The sequence below is a fragment of the Sprattus sprattus genome (assembly GCF_963457725.1).
Source record: "Sprattus sprattus genome assembly, chromosome: 3".
Classification (NCBI taxonomy): Eukaryota; Metazoa; Chordata; class Actinopteri; order Clupeiformes; family Clupeidae; genus Sprattus; species Sprattus sprattus.
The window spans coordinates 23,444,940-23,458,011 of NC_137922.1; the positions used below are offsets into that span (position 1 = coordinate 23,444,940).

Sequence of the window (13,072 nt, forward strand, 5' to 3'; positions counted from 1 at the left end):
AGTTTCAGAGTGAGGCCACACGAAAAATCGTGGCGGCCATTTTGTGGGGACCACTTTCCTGCTTGAGACCAATGATTATGACGGGCGATGAATATTATATATAAGATATTTAATGAATTTGCATATTAAGCTTAGTAATTGGCCAGGTTCTAATCATCAACACTAATAAAATACGATAGAGGAACAAGTTTCAATATTTATATATATCAAGCAAACACAAGCTATATAACAAGGTTTATGAAAACTTGAAATTACTAAGCTTAATATGCTAATTCATTAAATATCTTATATCTAATATTCATCGCCCGTCATAATCATTGGTCTCAAGCAGGAAAGTGGTCCCAAAAAAATGGCCGCCACGATGCCTCACTTTGATACCATGGCATTTGCTATCCAGTTTCTTTTTGAGATCAGTGAATTGACCCCTCATGTGTCCTCATTGATGTCATGATTGCTAGTTATCAATGAAACACTACCATCTAGTGGTCATGTTAAAATATCTCTTCACAGAAAGGACAATGAACGTCCGAAGGTAGGCTACCAGGTATTGCTTTACTTTGCTTTATCAATCGGTCTATCGGTAAATGGTAGGCCTACAGTAGAAGCCTATAGTAGGCTAGTAGCCTACATTTCTTGAGGAAATCTTTGTTTTTAAATATCTGGTTAAGGAGAGACTTGGGCGTCCACCCATTCAATCCTACCGAATAAATACATAAATAAAAAGAAGACAGATTTTCATTTCTGAAACGGCGGTATACAGTTTGGATTCACCGTACAGCTGAGATTAGTTAGGCTTCTGTTAACAACTTATTGATAATTTCTCTTTCTTCAAGTGATCAGCTGATATTTGGTCACGGAGAAATGACGCCGTTTTAAACTTTAACTTGAATTTCTTGAAACTTCTACTTCTCGGGAAACGCTGTAAGTGTCATGTACATCCACAAGATATTTATATCAGCTCCAAAGACGGCCCTAGCTCCGTGCGCGCAAGCTTTCAGCCACGGGGACGCTTGGAGGGCGCGGGAAACACCTGTACTGCTCACTCATGTATGACAAGACGAAACTGTGAGGACGGACAACTTAGTGTGCGGCTTGAGGCTCTCCATATTGGAGAGACCTTTACGTGATCTTATGTCATCGGTCAGAGCAGACCGTGCTATGTCTGTTTTGCTATGATGTCCAACATCGGCAAACAGTATACCACAAGAGATCAGCGAGAAGTTTCAATGGCTTTGTACATATAACGGTATTTTCTTCACTAGATATAAATAAAGAAATCCACCTCAATTGATGAAGTAGGCCTATTTCAGACTGTGTTATGTTTTATAACTAATTGAGAAGCGTGCCTATCCTTAAATTAACAAATAGATGGCATTATTACTGCAGTAATTTCATTAGAAATCTGATGACAATATCTTATTCCAGGCAATGCGATTTTTTTTTATCAATGTCTAGCCTCAAGAAAAGCAAATTAGATTTGGTGCCTTTAATAGGTGTATCTGTTGTTCCACTTCACTCCAGCTCTGACAGTTATCTGGAAACTGATGGTGGGAGGAAAGGTGATTAACCTCACCTCCAAGTCACAACATGGGGAAACAACCCAAGAAAACAAAGGAGGTTCCCACTGTTATGTTGCCCCTGGTTACGTTTGAAGGTATGAACACATGGAACAGGAACAGCACAGGCCATTACCACATACAGTAACATGTCCCTTATAAAGGCCCTATACACCTATTATATACATGCATATGTACATTTATAAATGTGTGTAATATGAACGTTTGTTAATGTATACATTTGCAAGGCGTATAAACTGCATGCATGCAGATATGCATATGCACATAAAATCCGCTTTCCCTCCATAGACCACGACAGGTGGTACCGGGGTCCCCACCTGTTCTTCCTTTTCCAGCCTCCTCATGGTGGCAGCTCAGAACGGATCAGTCATTCAAGAAATGGTATGCCGAACTGCGTGGGGGGACGTGGCGGACCCCCGGTCACCGGATCACCAGCAGCTGGTCGGCCGTGCTATTTTTCACTCGGCATAAAGCGATGGGCAGTCAGCGTCCCCGGCACGGGCCGGGCTCAGTCCTCACACACCCCCGGAGCACCATGAAGTCCGCAGAGACAGACAACAAGGGCGGACCGCCGCCGCTGCCACCGCCTCCGCCAGACGCCTACCACTCCGATTTGGACGAGCTGGACAGCGGGAGCGAGAGCTCCGACAAGTCTACAGGCGGGGGCAGCGGGGGCCGAGGGGGCTGCCATGGGAGTCCCCTGGGAGGTCGAGACGGAGGAGGGGGAGGAGGCGGAGGATTAGGAGGTGGGGAGGCTGGGGGCAGGAGGGGCAGCCGAAGGCTTCCCGGGGTTAGCAAGCAGCGGCAGGCGGCCAACGCTCGGGAGCGGGACCGGACGCACAGCGTCAACACGGCTTTCAGCGAGCTGCGGACACTCATCCCCACCGAGCCGGCCGACCGCAAGCTGTCCAAGATCGAGACCCTGCGTCTGGCCTCCAGTTACATCTCGCACCTGGCCAACGTGCTGCTCCTGGGGGAGGACTGCCTGGACGGACAGCCTTGCATGAAGTACCAGAGCATCCTGCAGACCGGCCCTGGCAACAGCCCCAGCCTCAGGCCCATTTGCACTTTCTGCCTCAGCAACCAGAGAAAGATGGTAAGTTGGATATGATCTGCCTTGGTGCTGCTAAGCTGCAAAAGCAGTAGATAGTGAACACCGTAACCTCACTACAGTAAGGAGCAGAGAGCTCCCCCAAAGGTCATGTCAGTCAATCTGTGTATACAAGGAAGGTCGGTGGACAGAGAAAGCGAGGGTCAATTCTGTGATCATGTGAAAGTATTCCTATTGATTTTAAATTTTTAGTGTAAATTATTGTAGTGGATGCACCCCAGCTGTAGACTCAGGTAGAACTTATTGATCAGCTAGCTGAGAAGGACAGTATGCTCATTATTGATCAGCTAGCTGAGAAGGATAGTATGCTAAGGCACACTGGTGCTGACTGCAGTTTCTCTGCCTCCACAGCTAAGAGATGGAGAAAAGCACACAAATGTCTGAACATGGGACTGGATGTGCGGACGCGTACCTAACCACCCATTTGATGTTTACATGTAAAGATATTATTCTTGTAAAAAAAAGAAGTGACATTTAAATTTGAAAGGAAAAACAATGTGTATATTTTTGTAATGATCTCAAGATGGCAGCAGCAACAGAAGAGCAAAGAAAAGAAAAAAAAAACACTGAAATGCACTTTCTGTTTACATTATAATGTGTGTCTTATGTGCAGTGTTTTGGTTAAGCGCTAGCCCAAGCCCAACCCCAAGCCCTATGCATAAAGTTGCACCTGGCGAGGAGGTTATTTCTGTTGTAGAAATAGTAAGCCTTAGTGCCCACTTCTAAAAAAAACAGCCTCACCCCTCTCTCTCCTTCTCACCCCTCTCTCTCCTTCTCACCCCTCTCTCTCTCTCTTTCTGTCCCTCTCTCTCTCTCTCTCTCTCTCACTTTTCTTGCATCCTAACCCTGGTTAAAGTCACATGATTGAAATCCAAACCAGGACGCTGCAGCAGTTGCTGTCAGTACAGTTGTGGCCCTCTGCCTTAACCCTTGCCTGAGAGGGACAGAGAGGAATAAAGAGAGACAGAGGGAGGGGGTAGGTGGGAGGGAGAGTGAAGGCATAACATTGATGGCACTCTGAGTGATTGTAAACAAGTATTCTAAGGCCAACTTAATTGACACAGCTTATGAATTTTAATACAAAGGCAATTCATTTTTCCCCCATGTTGTTCCATGTTCATGGTTTACATAGTTCAGATGATAGACTGTGTCTGATAGGCTGCAGAGAAGAGACTGTTTTGTATACTGAGTAAGCGCTGATATGAACCTGATCTGGCTCTTGTCTGGCTATGATCTGGGCCAGACTGGTCCTTCTGTCAGCTTCTGACTGCAGTGGCCACAGCCTTGAGAAATTTTACAACCTCACATGTAGTTCGCCATTTTTTATTTTTATTAAGATTTGTTTTTTGGGCTTTTATGCCTTTTATTGATAGATCAGTGAAGAGTGGGAGAGGATATGAGAGGGAGAAGAGGTGGGGAGTGGACAGGAAAAATGACATTGGGCCGGATTCGAACCTGCGTCCTCCATGGGCGTCAAGCCCGAATGTGGCCACAGTGCCCCCCCCGTTTGCCATTTTTAAGGGCAGGCACCAGTAACGAATGGCCACAGGCCATATTCTGATGGGTCATATGACTCGCATTGCGCTTGTCAACTCCAGAAGGCACTGGAGGCCGTCCAGAGACACACACGGTGTTGTTTCTGACGTCAGACACTTAACCCTGCATGATAACAAACATTACCAAGTGTTATGCTAGTAATGCTGACAATGTTAAACTTGATTTACCTCTTTGTTATTTTTAGACATGGGTTGAGGCGCTGTATACAAAATAATGTACCCCAACTACCTTTACCAAGGAAATTCATTGAAAATGCACTGATAACACGGGAAATATTGCAATATAGTTTGTGTTTCTGGTACTTACATTTTTCAAGCACAGTGGATGATAACTTAATATATTACCATAAATGTTTACCTGTATGTATTGTGTAAGATGTCACATAAATACACAACTTTGTTATTTTCAATGAGCATTGTAAGAGGGACAGATCGAAAGTGCAGAATGGCTACGCAACCTTATAAACAGAGCCTTTATTTTATTCAACTGAAACCTTCAGTTTGTTTAGGTTTAATCAGATAAGCTCTTTTGCACTGTCTTTAATTAGAAAATATGTTCATTGGGTTGATTTCAAACCACTGTTCACACTTGCCTGTATCCACCCCCTCATTTAAGCAACTGCCTGATGAACAAGTTCAGTGTTTACAGTCAACCAGTGTTCAGCGAAGCACCACTTGCTAAATGTCACCTGAAATAAAACTAATACCTCAGAGAAGACCCCTGAATGTACGGAAACCCACTGAGCTCACCTTTGAAGCAAGGCCTACCTCGGACTCCTACCTATTTGTGGGACATTGATCTAAGCATACTTGAATTGTCTTGACTTCATCCATAAGAAAAAAAATGGTGTCCTTTGCACAAAGCAAACAATGATTCTGCTGCTACAAGTTTGCTTTTATTTTTTTGTATAACATTTAACAAATAAATTATTTTTAAAACGATGTGTGACCATTCATTGTGTGGTCATTTCCCTTGTCGTGGTTTCCAATTCATCTAACAATATGGAGCAACTATGAAACACTAGCACCATCTAGTGGAGAGATTGGGAACTAACAGACAAACTCATGTCCTGTGCAGGACTTTGTTACTCCAAATCTACATATATTACAAAGACCGTCTATACGCCCCCAGAAGTGCACAGGGACGAGGAGAGAAGTGCAGTGATTGGAAATTACACGCCCTCATGCGAGTACGCAGTGAAGCAGAAATTGAAAGAGGCAATTTGAATGTGAAATACTCGAGAGAAAAACATCTCTAAGCAAGACGGGCAAAACTGTTCATTTGAAATTCATAGGAGAGGATGGGGCTGCAAACCCCCTGCGTGTTAAACTCCTAAGGCTTACAAGCAGGGCTCGCTCCACCCAAGCTTTAGACATTCATCCAAACCAACAGCACTGATTGCATAACTCCTTTAAGCACCGCACAAGCAATGCTGAAACACCATCACCTCTAAAGCTCAACTGAGGGACCACACTCTTCAAGGAAAGAACAGGGAAGACAACAGAAGAACCTCAGTGTCTTTATTAGTTGAAAAAAAAAAAAGGGCGATCCTTTCATCAGATTGTAGAAATTCATGACATCAATTGAGAGGGTGACAAAACATCCTACATTTGACGTCTGTGCTGAGGAGAGGAAAAACCAAAGAGGAAAAAAAATAAGGAGGAAGTAAGTGCTTGATTGGGGTACTCCGGGGAGAGTGACTACTGCCATCAGATCAGTTTGTGTTCTGTACAATTTCATAACAAAAGAAAAAAAGGCTATCCAACAGCTCATTAAGGAGTCATGACAAGAGCAAGGGCTTAAAGCTTTGGCAAGAACTTCCCAATGAGGAGAGATGTCAGCAGGGAACCTGCAGGGGGCGCTAAAAGGCATCAGCACAAGTATAAAAAAAATGGGGGAAGAGAAAAATAAATAAAACTTAAAAGGCCAACCTGGAGCCAATAGAACAGGGGAAGTGCTAGTAAAGTAAATGGACACAATTTGGATGCAACAAGGCTTACAACAAATATAATATAATAGTTAAAATATAAAAAAAAATGTCCATTGATTCTTAAGTCAACACTTGACAGCTCCAAAAGTGAAGAAATTATTGCGTTTTACTACTCACAATTTGTGCTATGTGAGCTGTAAACCTTTCAGATTAGAAAAAGTAAGATTGAAATGAACCTTTTTTTGTTTAAACCCTTAAATGACATCTAAATGTTATGGTTAAGAATAAAAAATACGACATAGAGGTAGAATCATAATAATAATAATTAAAAAAAAAAAAAAAAAAAACAGACAGACAGACAAGCACTTCTGTAACAAAACATTCTACTGCTCCAATGACTGCTCTTAGTCCAACAGTGGGGTTTTAGTCAGTCCCCTCTTCCTCGTCAGACTCAGATTCTGTAGACACACACACACACACACACAGTTAAAAAAGTAAGCCGCAAGTTTAAATTACAAACAATTGCTTAGTCATGCAACTCATATCAACATAGAGGACAAACACTGACAGCTTCCATTTCAATCAGCCAGGATTAAGACTGGATTTCGGTATCACTGGATTTCAGTCCCTAGTTGCTAGGCATCACGTCCGACTCATTCCACAAGACGTGTGCTGACAGATCTTCATCCTGAGGTGAACTCTCCACTGCTATTTACATGGACAACTCTTGGGGGCATTGAGAAGCTCGTTATCTGACGATAACACATCACCAAGACCCCCCCCCCCCCCCCCCCCCAAAAACACACAGACCACACACACTCACACGCACTCACACATCTCTGCTGAGACTGGAAAAAGATGTTGAGTGTGGCTTCAGTCTTACCCTCTTCAGCGTTCTTCAGCCACTCCACAAATTTCTTCATCTGCTCCAGGAAAACGCTTTTGCCCTTAGCCACGTGGGCTTCCGTGTACCACTTCAAAATGGCCTCTTCGCTCAGAACATCCGCTGAACGAGGGAAATTTTTTTTTAAATACAACCTTTTATACACATCACATCAAAAACAATTCTACAGATGCGTTTACAGACATGAGGAACTCATTCGTAGAGTTCATATACATATACACATATAGCAATGAGCAGGGCTTATAGCATATGTAGAGTACATACATAGCAATGAGCAGGGCTTATAGCATATGTAGAGCACATACATAGCAATGAGCAGGGCTTATCATGTGTAGAGCGCATACGTAGCATGAGCTGGACTTCCCACTGCACATCATGAGGCAACCCCAGGAGCTGCTTACCTTTGTAGAGGAGCACCACGATCTTCTGAAAGGCCTTCATGAAGTGGATGTTGTCGTAGCAGTACTCCTGGATCTTCAGGAGGAGGGTGAGCTCAGACAAGCCCTGGGAGGTGAAGGCCTTCAGGAGAGGACTGTATTGCTGTAAACAGAGGAGGGCTTATTATTATTATTATTATTTCATTTATGTTATCTCTAAGTACTCAAAGACCATTTACAGAGTCCAGTAATCCATTCAGACACAATCATACCGGTGGTGGTAAGCTACATCTGTAGCCAGAGCTGCCCTGGGGCAGACAACAGCTTGGCTACCAATCAGCGCCTACGGCCCCTCCGACCACTACCAACATTCATTCATATTCATACAATGCATGACTCAAATGACATATTTAGTAATACTGGACAGGGCTTTAAAACACTTAAAAGGTATACTCCAGGTTATAGGGCTGCAGTATGCCGATTTACATAAAATGGAGGTAGGTAAAACATACAATATGTAAATCTTATACAAGTAGCCAAAAAAAATTGCAAATTATAGAACCAAATGTTCAGGCGCCATTTTCCACATTCATATTTTCACCGTTGTTTGAAAGGAGTTTTAACCTTCAAGTGTTTGATGGCTTGTTCGGTGACCAGTTCCTCCTTCTTGTTCCACTCCACGGAGCTCATCACGCTGGTCCACACAATACCGATCAAGGTCTGCTCCGAGATGTTACTCTTCTTCATCTCCTCCCGTACATAGGTTATTATCTAGGCAAGGCAAAACAAGGACCACTTACTCCTACAGCTCATTTACTACTCATTCGTAATGCTTTATGCTGGCATAAAAACGTTCCTACTAAAAATGAAAACAAATTTAAAAAAGGAGAATAAAAACTATACAAATGAGAGTTTTGATTGCGATAAAACACAAGTGCATTTCCTGTTTAATTCTAACAGCAGCAACAGAGGAAAGGAGTCCAAAAGAGCGAGTCCACATAGTAGGCACCTACAACTGCTTTGGACCAGAACAATCATCTGTACCAGGGCTGCCTGGCTGACAGTCTGGGCTGGGTGATGGGATGGGTGGCCAGGCTTACGTCTTTGAAGTTGTCCCCGCGCGCCACCTGCTCCTGGAGCTCTTTCTGAAGCTCCTTGCGGGCTCCGATGGACTGCTGGTTCCGGGCGAAGTCGGACAGCTCTTTGAGCCCGGCGTCGGTGAAGTACTTCGAGAAGTGCTCACAGCTTCGCTTGTTGGCGGGGAAAAGCTCCTGCAACAGGACACAGCCGAGTGTAAGTGCAAGCCGTCTCACGCCTCTGAGGATAACAAAAATGGAGTTCTCAATTCTAATCCAATACTTTTTTGGGGAATTGGACATCACAGTCCTCTAGCCAAGCCATCCGTTGAGTGTGTTCATACACAGTCCTGGCTCTGGAAATGGGTATCATAGAGGCTTGGACTGTAGCCATAAATAGGCGGCCATGATTTCCAAAATGCGGAAAACACAGCGAGAATCTTGGATTTAAAGTAAAAGTTTAACTATTATTAAACGTGGATTGCGCAGAATTTGACATTATCAGAAAATTTGACGGGAGAGAAATAAAATGAATTGGGTTATAAGGCAACATTTTTGCTTGTGAGTGACAGGCACATTAAAGCAGTCAGAGACAGTTAGCATGAGTTAATGAAAAAAAAAATGGTCTTGCATTCCACAAGTTAATAAAACTTTAAATGGTCTTGCGTTCCATGGCTTTAAAATATAGTTTGCCACAGTAATGGCAAACTGATGCATATATATCATGAACCACACAGGAAGTATGGCCATGCGTACACCAACACGGGACACTAAACACTGGCCATTGGGGCAGCATCTCTTTGCGTACTCTTGAATAACCAGAACACTTCCAACATAGCTACATGTAGACCACAACACCACAAGTGGCTTTCTGAATCAGTATAAGACTTGGAACCGGAAGATGATTTCCCCTTAAATAATAACAAATAAAACATAACACAGAATCTGAAAAAAAAGAGAAAAAACTTAATTTGGCAGAGAGTTTAAAAGATTTCGTTGGGCCCTGTATAATGCATTCCAGCCAACTGTTTCAGGAGCATGGAAGTCAGGGGATAAATGTGATTGGGTGTCCGAGGCTCTGCCATTAAGTGCTTTCTATTGCCGAGCCGTGTTAAGACATACCATCAGACGGTTGTCCATGCCAACCTTCCGCAGCATGGCAGCAACTGAGTTGATGTCCCTCTCGTTGATCCAGGCTTTGAAAAGTTTCACCGCGAAGGAAGCAGATACTCCTGTGACCAAGAGGACCAGAGGACATCCTTACAAACTAGGGTGATGGAGGAGACATTCTTTAAGAAGGTCCTCGTCGAAGAGACTGACATTACACAATGCTCTTTAGAAATGACTGAAGCGGTCATTCATGGAGATTTATTGTTTGCGGTCATAAAAACACTGGGGAGATGGAAGTCACACACACACAAAAAACATTGGGGAGATGGAAGTCTCTCTCACACACACACACACACACACACACACACACACACACACACACACAGAGGGGAGATGGAAGTCACCTTCTTTGACCAGGTTCTCGTTGTAGAGGCTGTTCAGGATGGAGGCGGAGATGTTTCCATTGGCCAGCAGGATGCCCGTTAGCATGGCCAACTTGTTCCTCTCTGACTCAGTGAAGCCTTTCAGGAACAGCAGCAACTGCACAGGGTGGGAGGGTAGAGGATTAACACTCCTTCTTATAATAATATTAATAATAATAATAATAATAATATCATAACGTGTTATTTATCGTACAGCGTGTGTTATCGGCAAACGTTCGCATTGTCATGTGAATCCATTATTAAACTGAAGTTATAGATTGTTAATCCATTATTAAATTTAGCATTTAGATTTTTTAACAGAATGGTTAATGTTTGACACTGTCCGATAACTGATTTAGGAACGCTAATACTTGAATTCTATACAGCGCTTTTCTAGGTACTCAAAAACACTTCACATAGGGCGAAGACAAACAGAAACAATTCAAACAATTGTGTTTCTTTCTCACATGCTTACATAACAAGACAGATGACACACAATTATAATCATCATTAGCAGCTTAGAAACATTAAAGAACCATCAATTTGGAGGCATGCATTACAAACAGGAAAGACTAACCTTCTTGATCTCCTCCTCAAACCCTTTCTCCAGGTACTTGTAACGCCTGATCAACTTGTTAAAAACCTATGCAGGATGTACAGACCATACATTAATTAGAGCATGTCCCCAGGTGCATGAGTGGGTGATGGTGATGTGTACCTTAAGCAGACATGGTGAGAAACACAAAAATATATCATGAGTGAGTGAGTGAGGGAGTGAGAGAGAGTGTGTTAGAGAGAGAAATGTGTGTGTGAGAAAACAGTAGCTGAACAGACAAGATATGAACACACACCGATGCATAAGCCTGCATGGTTTCCAGGTCTTCATTTGCGGTGAACAGACAGTAGTCCGTGCGGGTCACCTCGTCTGACAGTGTACCACCTGGGGCTGGAAAGCAACCACAGTGAGTTGGAGAGTTAGATACACACCTCTCATCAATTACCAGACACGAATCCAAAACATCCAGTGATACCGATATACATTACATACAGATATACACGTATGCTCTCTGGATGATGCCAATGGCCTTGGAGTCAACAAAACCTTTCAACTACAATATCAGCTGTAGAGACTACTTGAAATCACATATCAACACATATTGACAGCTCATCATTCAGGCCCAAGGGACAGGGACGGCCTGGTACCTACCCAGCATTCCGCCAGCCACCAGGATGTCGAAGAGGGTCTCAGCATACCGGCGATAGTCAAGCTTGGCGCCAGAGGCATCAAGGAATTTTGCCACAGCTTCCAAATCAGTGCCAGTTTGATTCAAGCCTTGTACAATACTTTCTTGAAACTGAGTAGGATCAAATCTCTCCTTTTCATCTGTTGAGAAATCGAAGCACACCATAAAGTGGTGCACTTACAGAATTTTAAACCTATATCTGTTACCAAACACAACATTCACAGAAGTATAAGTAAATGGATCACACTTGCCTCTTTTCCGAGTCTTAAAACGCTGGCCGGTTAGCGTTGGCTTTTGCTGCTTTTGATTATTCATAAAAGACACCCTGTCATGGACATAAAAGTGCAGGTTTAGAAATCAGACTGCAACATCTCTAACTGTCAAACGCAACACCCACATGCTACCTTTAGAATGTCTGACCGTCACTAATATAAAACCGAAGTATAATGTTGAGTTACGGCTAACGTGCAGAAATCGTTACGTTACACCCTCCCCGTTAATCTACCTCGTGCCCACAAAGAGACAAGCCCAAAAGAGGATAAAATGTGTTAGCCTGCATCTATAATGCGGGGAGAATTAGCCATTTAACCAGACGAACTGTATGCCAGCGTTATATATACCGCTTGACAGCTAAACAAACACTCTGGCATCAACGGGGGGGAAAGGGCAACTTCCTGATATTCAAGATCGGGAAGCGTGATTTCGTGCCCAAGAGCTATTATTAGCACAGCTGAGTTGATATTTAATAGTATTATGCTAGCAGTTGCCTTGCTTTAGCATGCAGCTAGCTGGAGCCCCCTGAATATGGTGCACCAGCAATCTCAGGCTGGACTTGACACGCTGTGGTTAAATGACGTTAGCAAGCCATCACTGCTAAACATCCAGATCCACTCACAAAGATGACGACATGTAAGACACATTAAAATGCAATGTGCAAAAATGCCAAGAAGCTATGACACAGTGATGCGCCAGTCTCATTTCACTTGTAAAGATCAAGCGATGTCAAATTGGCCTCCATTCCTTTACCGGTTAATTAGCTGGCTACACTTTAGCGACCTGCTACTGTCAAACCTAGCTAGCTAGACAGTTTAGCAGGCGAGAGATTTTCTGACTCCTGAGAATCGGTAAGGTCAGCGAGATTGCATCAGAAACAAGTTATATTCAACTTACCGAAATTAATGCAGATAAAAAACGGTTGGTGAACCAACGAATAAAATAACACAATGGAAATCCTCAGCCCCACACAAAACCTTCCCAGGAAAGCAAGGATTGCACTGCGGCTGCGCACGCTTCAGAAAAAATGTCAATCCGTTTTTTTTTTGTTCTAGGGGGAATCTAGTCTGGGAAGTCCCGCCCCTCTTCTCCGGCCAATTTGATTTAAAAAGGCCTTCTGAAGGGGGTCTGGCAAATTTAGGATAGCAGTTCACTTCAAGATTTCCAGAATCCTTGGAGCCAATCACAAACTGGCTTTTGGCTACCTGGCGCGCCATTGGCGGATTTAAAATAACCACGTCTACCATAACAAAAGCGAAACTTAAGAGAAAAGCACAGTAAACTATATACTGCTCTCACGGCTGTCTTGGATGATTTCTAAGGCAAGTTTTCTTTGAAAATAGAACAGAAACCTGCTCTGGAACAATTCATACAGAAAAAAGATGTGTTTGCTTTATTACTGATCGTTGTATGTTGTATAGTATCGTTGGTCTGATTGGTTAAAGGCGTGTCCAATTACGTGAGTGAAGTGGACCTCCATTGAGGAGTTGG

General features: G+C 43.3%; 2 protein-coding genes across 4 annotated transcripts; one reads left to right on the forward strand and one right to left on the reverse strand.

The window, feature by feature from the left end:
• The first annotated feature begins 530 nt into the window (after window positions 1–530).
• LOC308361542 (basic helix-loop-helix transcription factor scleraxis) lies at window positions 531–5,186 on the forward strand. Of its 3 annotated transcripts, none has more exons than XM_080833915.1 (4): window positions 531–544; window positions 1,522–1,654; window positions 1,866–2,673; window positions 3,040–5,186. In XM_080833915.1, the coding sequence occupies exons 3-4, from the start codon at window positions 2,053–2,055 to the stop codon at window positions 3,070–3,072; spliced, it is 654 nt and encodes a 217-aa protein (XP_080690041.1). In that variant the 5' UTR covers window positions 531–544; window positions 1,522–1,654; window positions 1,866–2,052; the 3' UTR covers window positions 3,073–5,186. The 3 variants fall into 3 exon arrangements, with proteins under 3 accessions (XP_080690041.1, XP_080690040.1, XP_080690042.1); XM_080833914.1 differs by lacking the exon at window positions 531–544 and adding an exon at window positions 1,065–1,246; XM_080833916.1 differs by lacking the exon at window positions 531–544 and adding an exon at window positions 1,065–1,246 and having other exon boundaries at window positions 4,067–5,186.
• A 584-nt stretch (window positions 5,187–5,770) lies between these two features.
• Window positions 5,771–12,593, reverse strand: bzw1a (basic leucine zipper and W2 domains 1a). Its single transcript, XM_080834018.1, has 12 exons — window positions 12,479–12,593; window positions 11,560–11,633; window positions 11,272–11,448; window positions 10,916–11,010; window positions 10,642–10,707; window positions 10,047–10,182; window positions 9,655–9,764; window positions 8,557–8,727; window positions 8,081–8,227; window positions 7,481–7,619; window positions 7,059–7,181; window positions 5,771–6,633 (listed from the first exon to the last, which is right to left on the reverse strand). The coding sequence occupies exons 2-12, from the start codon at window positions 11,621–11,623 to the stop codon at window positions 6,599–6,601; spliced, it is 1,263 nt and encodes a 420-aa protein (XP_080690144.1). The 5' UTR covers window positions 11,624–11,633; window positions 12,479–12,593; the 3' UTR covers window positions 5,771–6,598.
• Window positions 12,594–13,072: the final 479 nt, after the last annotated feature.

Excerpts from the sequence above, each read along its gene's own strand:
- bzw1a (XM_080834018.1), bottom strand. The coding sequence starts at position 11,623 with ATGAATAATCAAAAGCAGCAAAAGCCAACGCTAACCGGCCAGCGTTTT. Across the intron at positions 10,708-10,915 it reads CCATGCAGGCTTATGCATCG|GTTTTTAACAAGTTGATCAG; the intron begins GTGTGTGTTCAT and ends CATCCTGCATAG. Across the intron at positions 10,183-10,641 it reads TTGAGGAGGAGATCAAGAAG|TTGCTGCTGTTCCTGAAAGG; the intron begins GTTAGTCTTTCC and ends CACCCTGTGCAG.
- LOC308361542 (XM_080833915.1), top strand. The coding sequence starts at position 2,053 with ATGGGCAGTCAGCGTCCCCGGCACGGGCCGGGCTCAGTCCTCACACAC. Across the intron at positions 2,674-3,039 it reads TCAGCAACCAGAGAAAGATG|CTAAGAGATGGAGAAAAGCA; the intron begins GTAAGTTGGATA and ends CTGCCTCCACAG.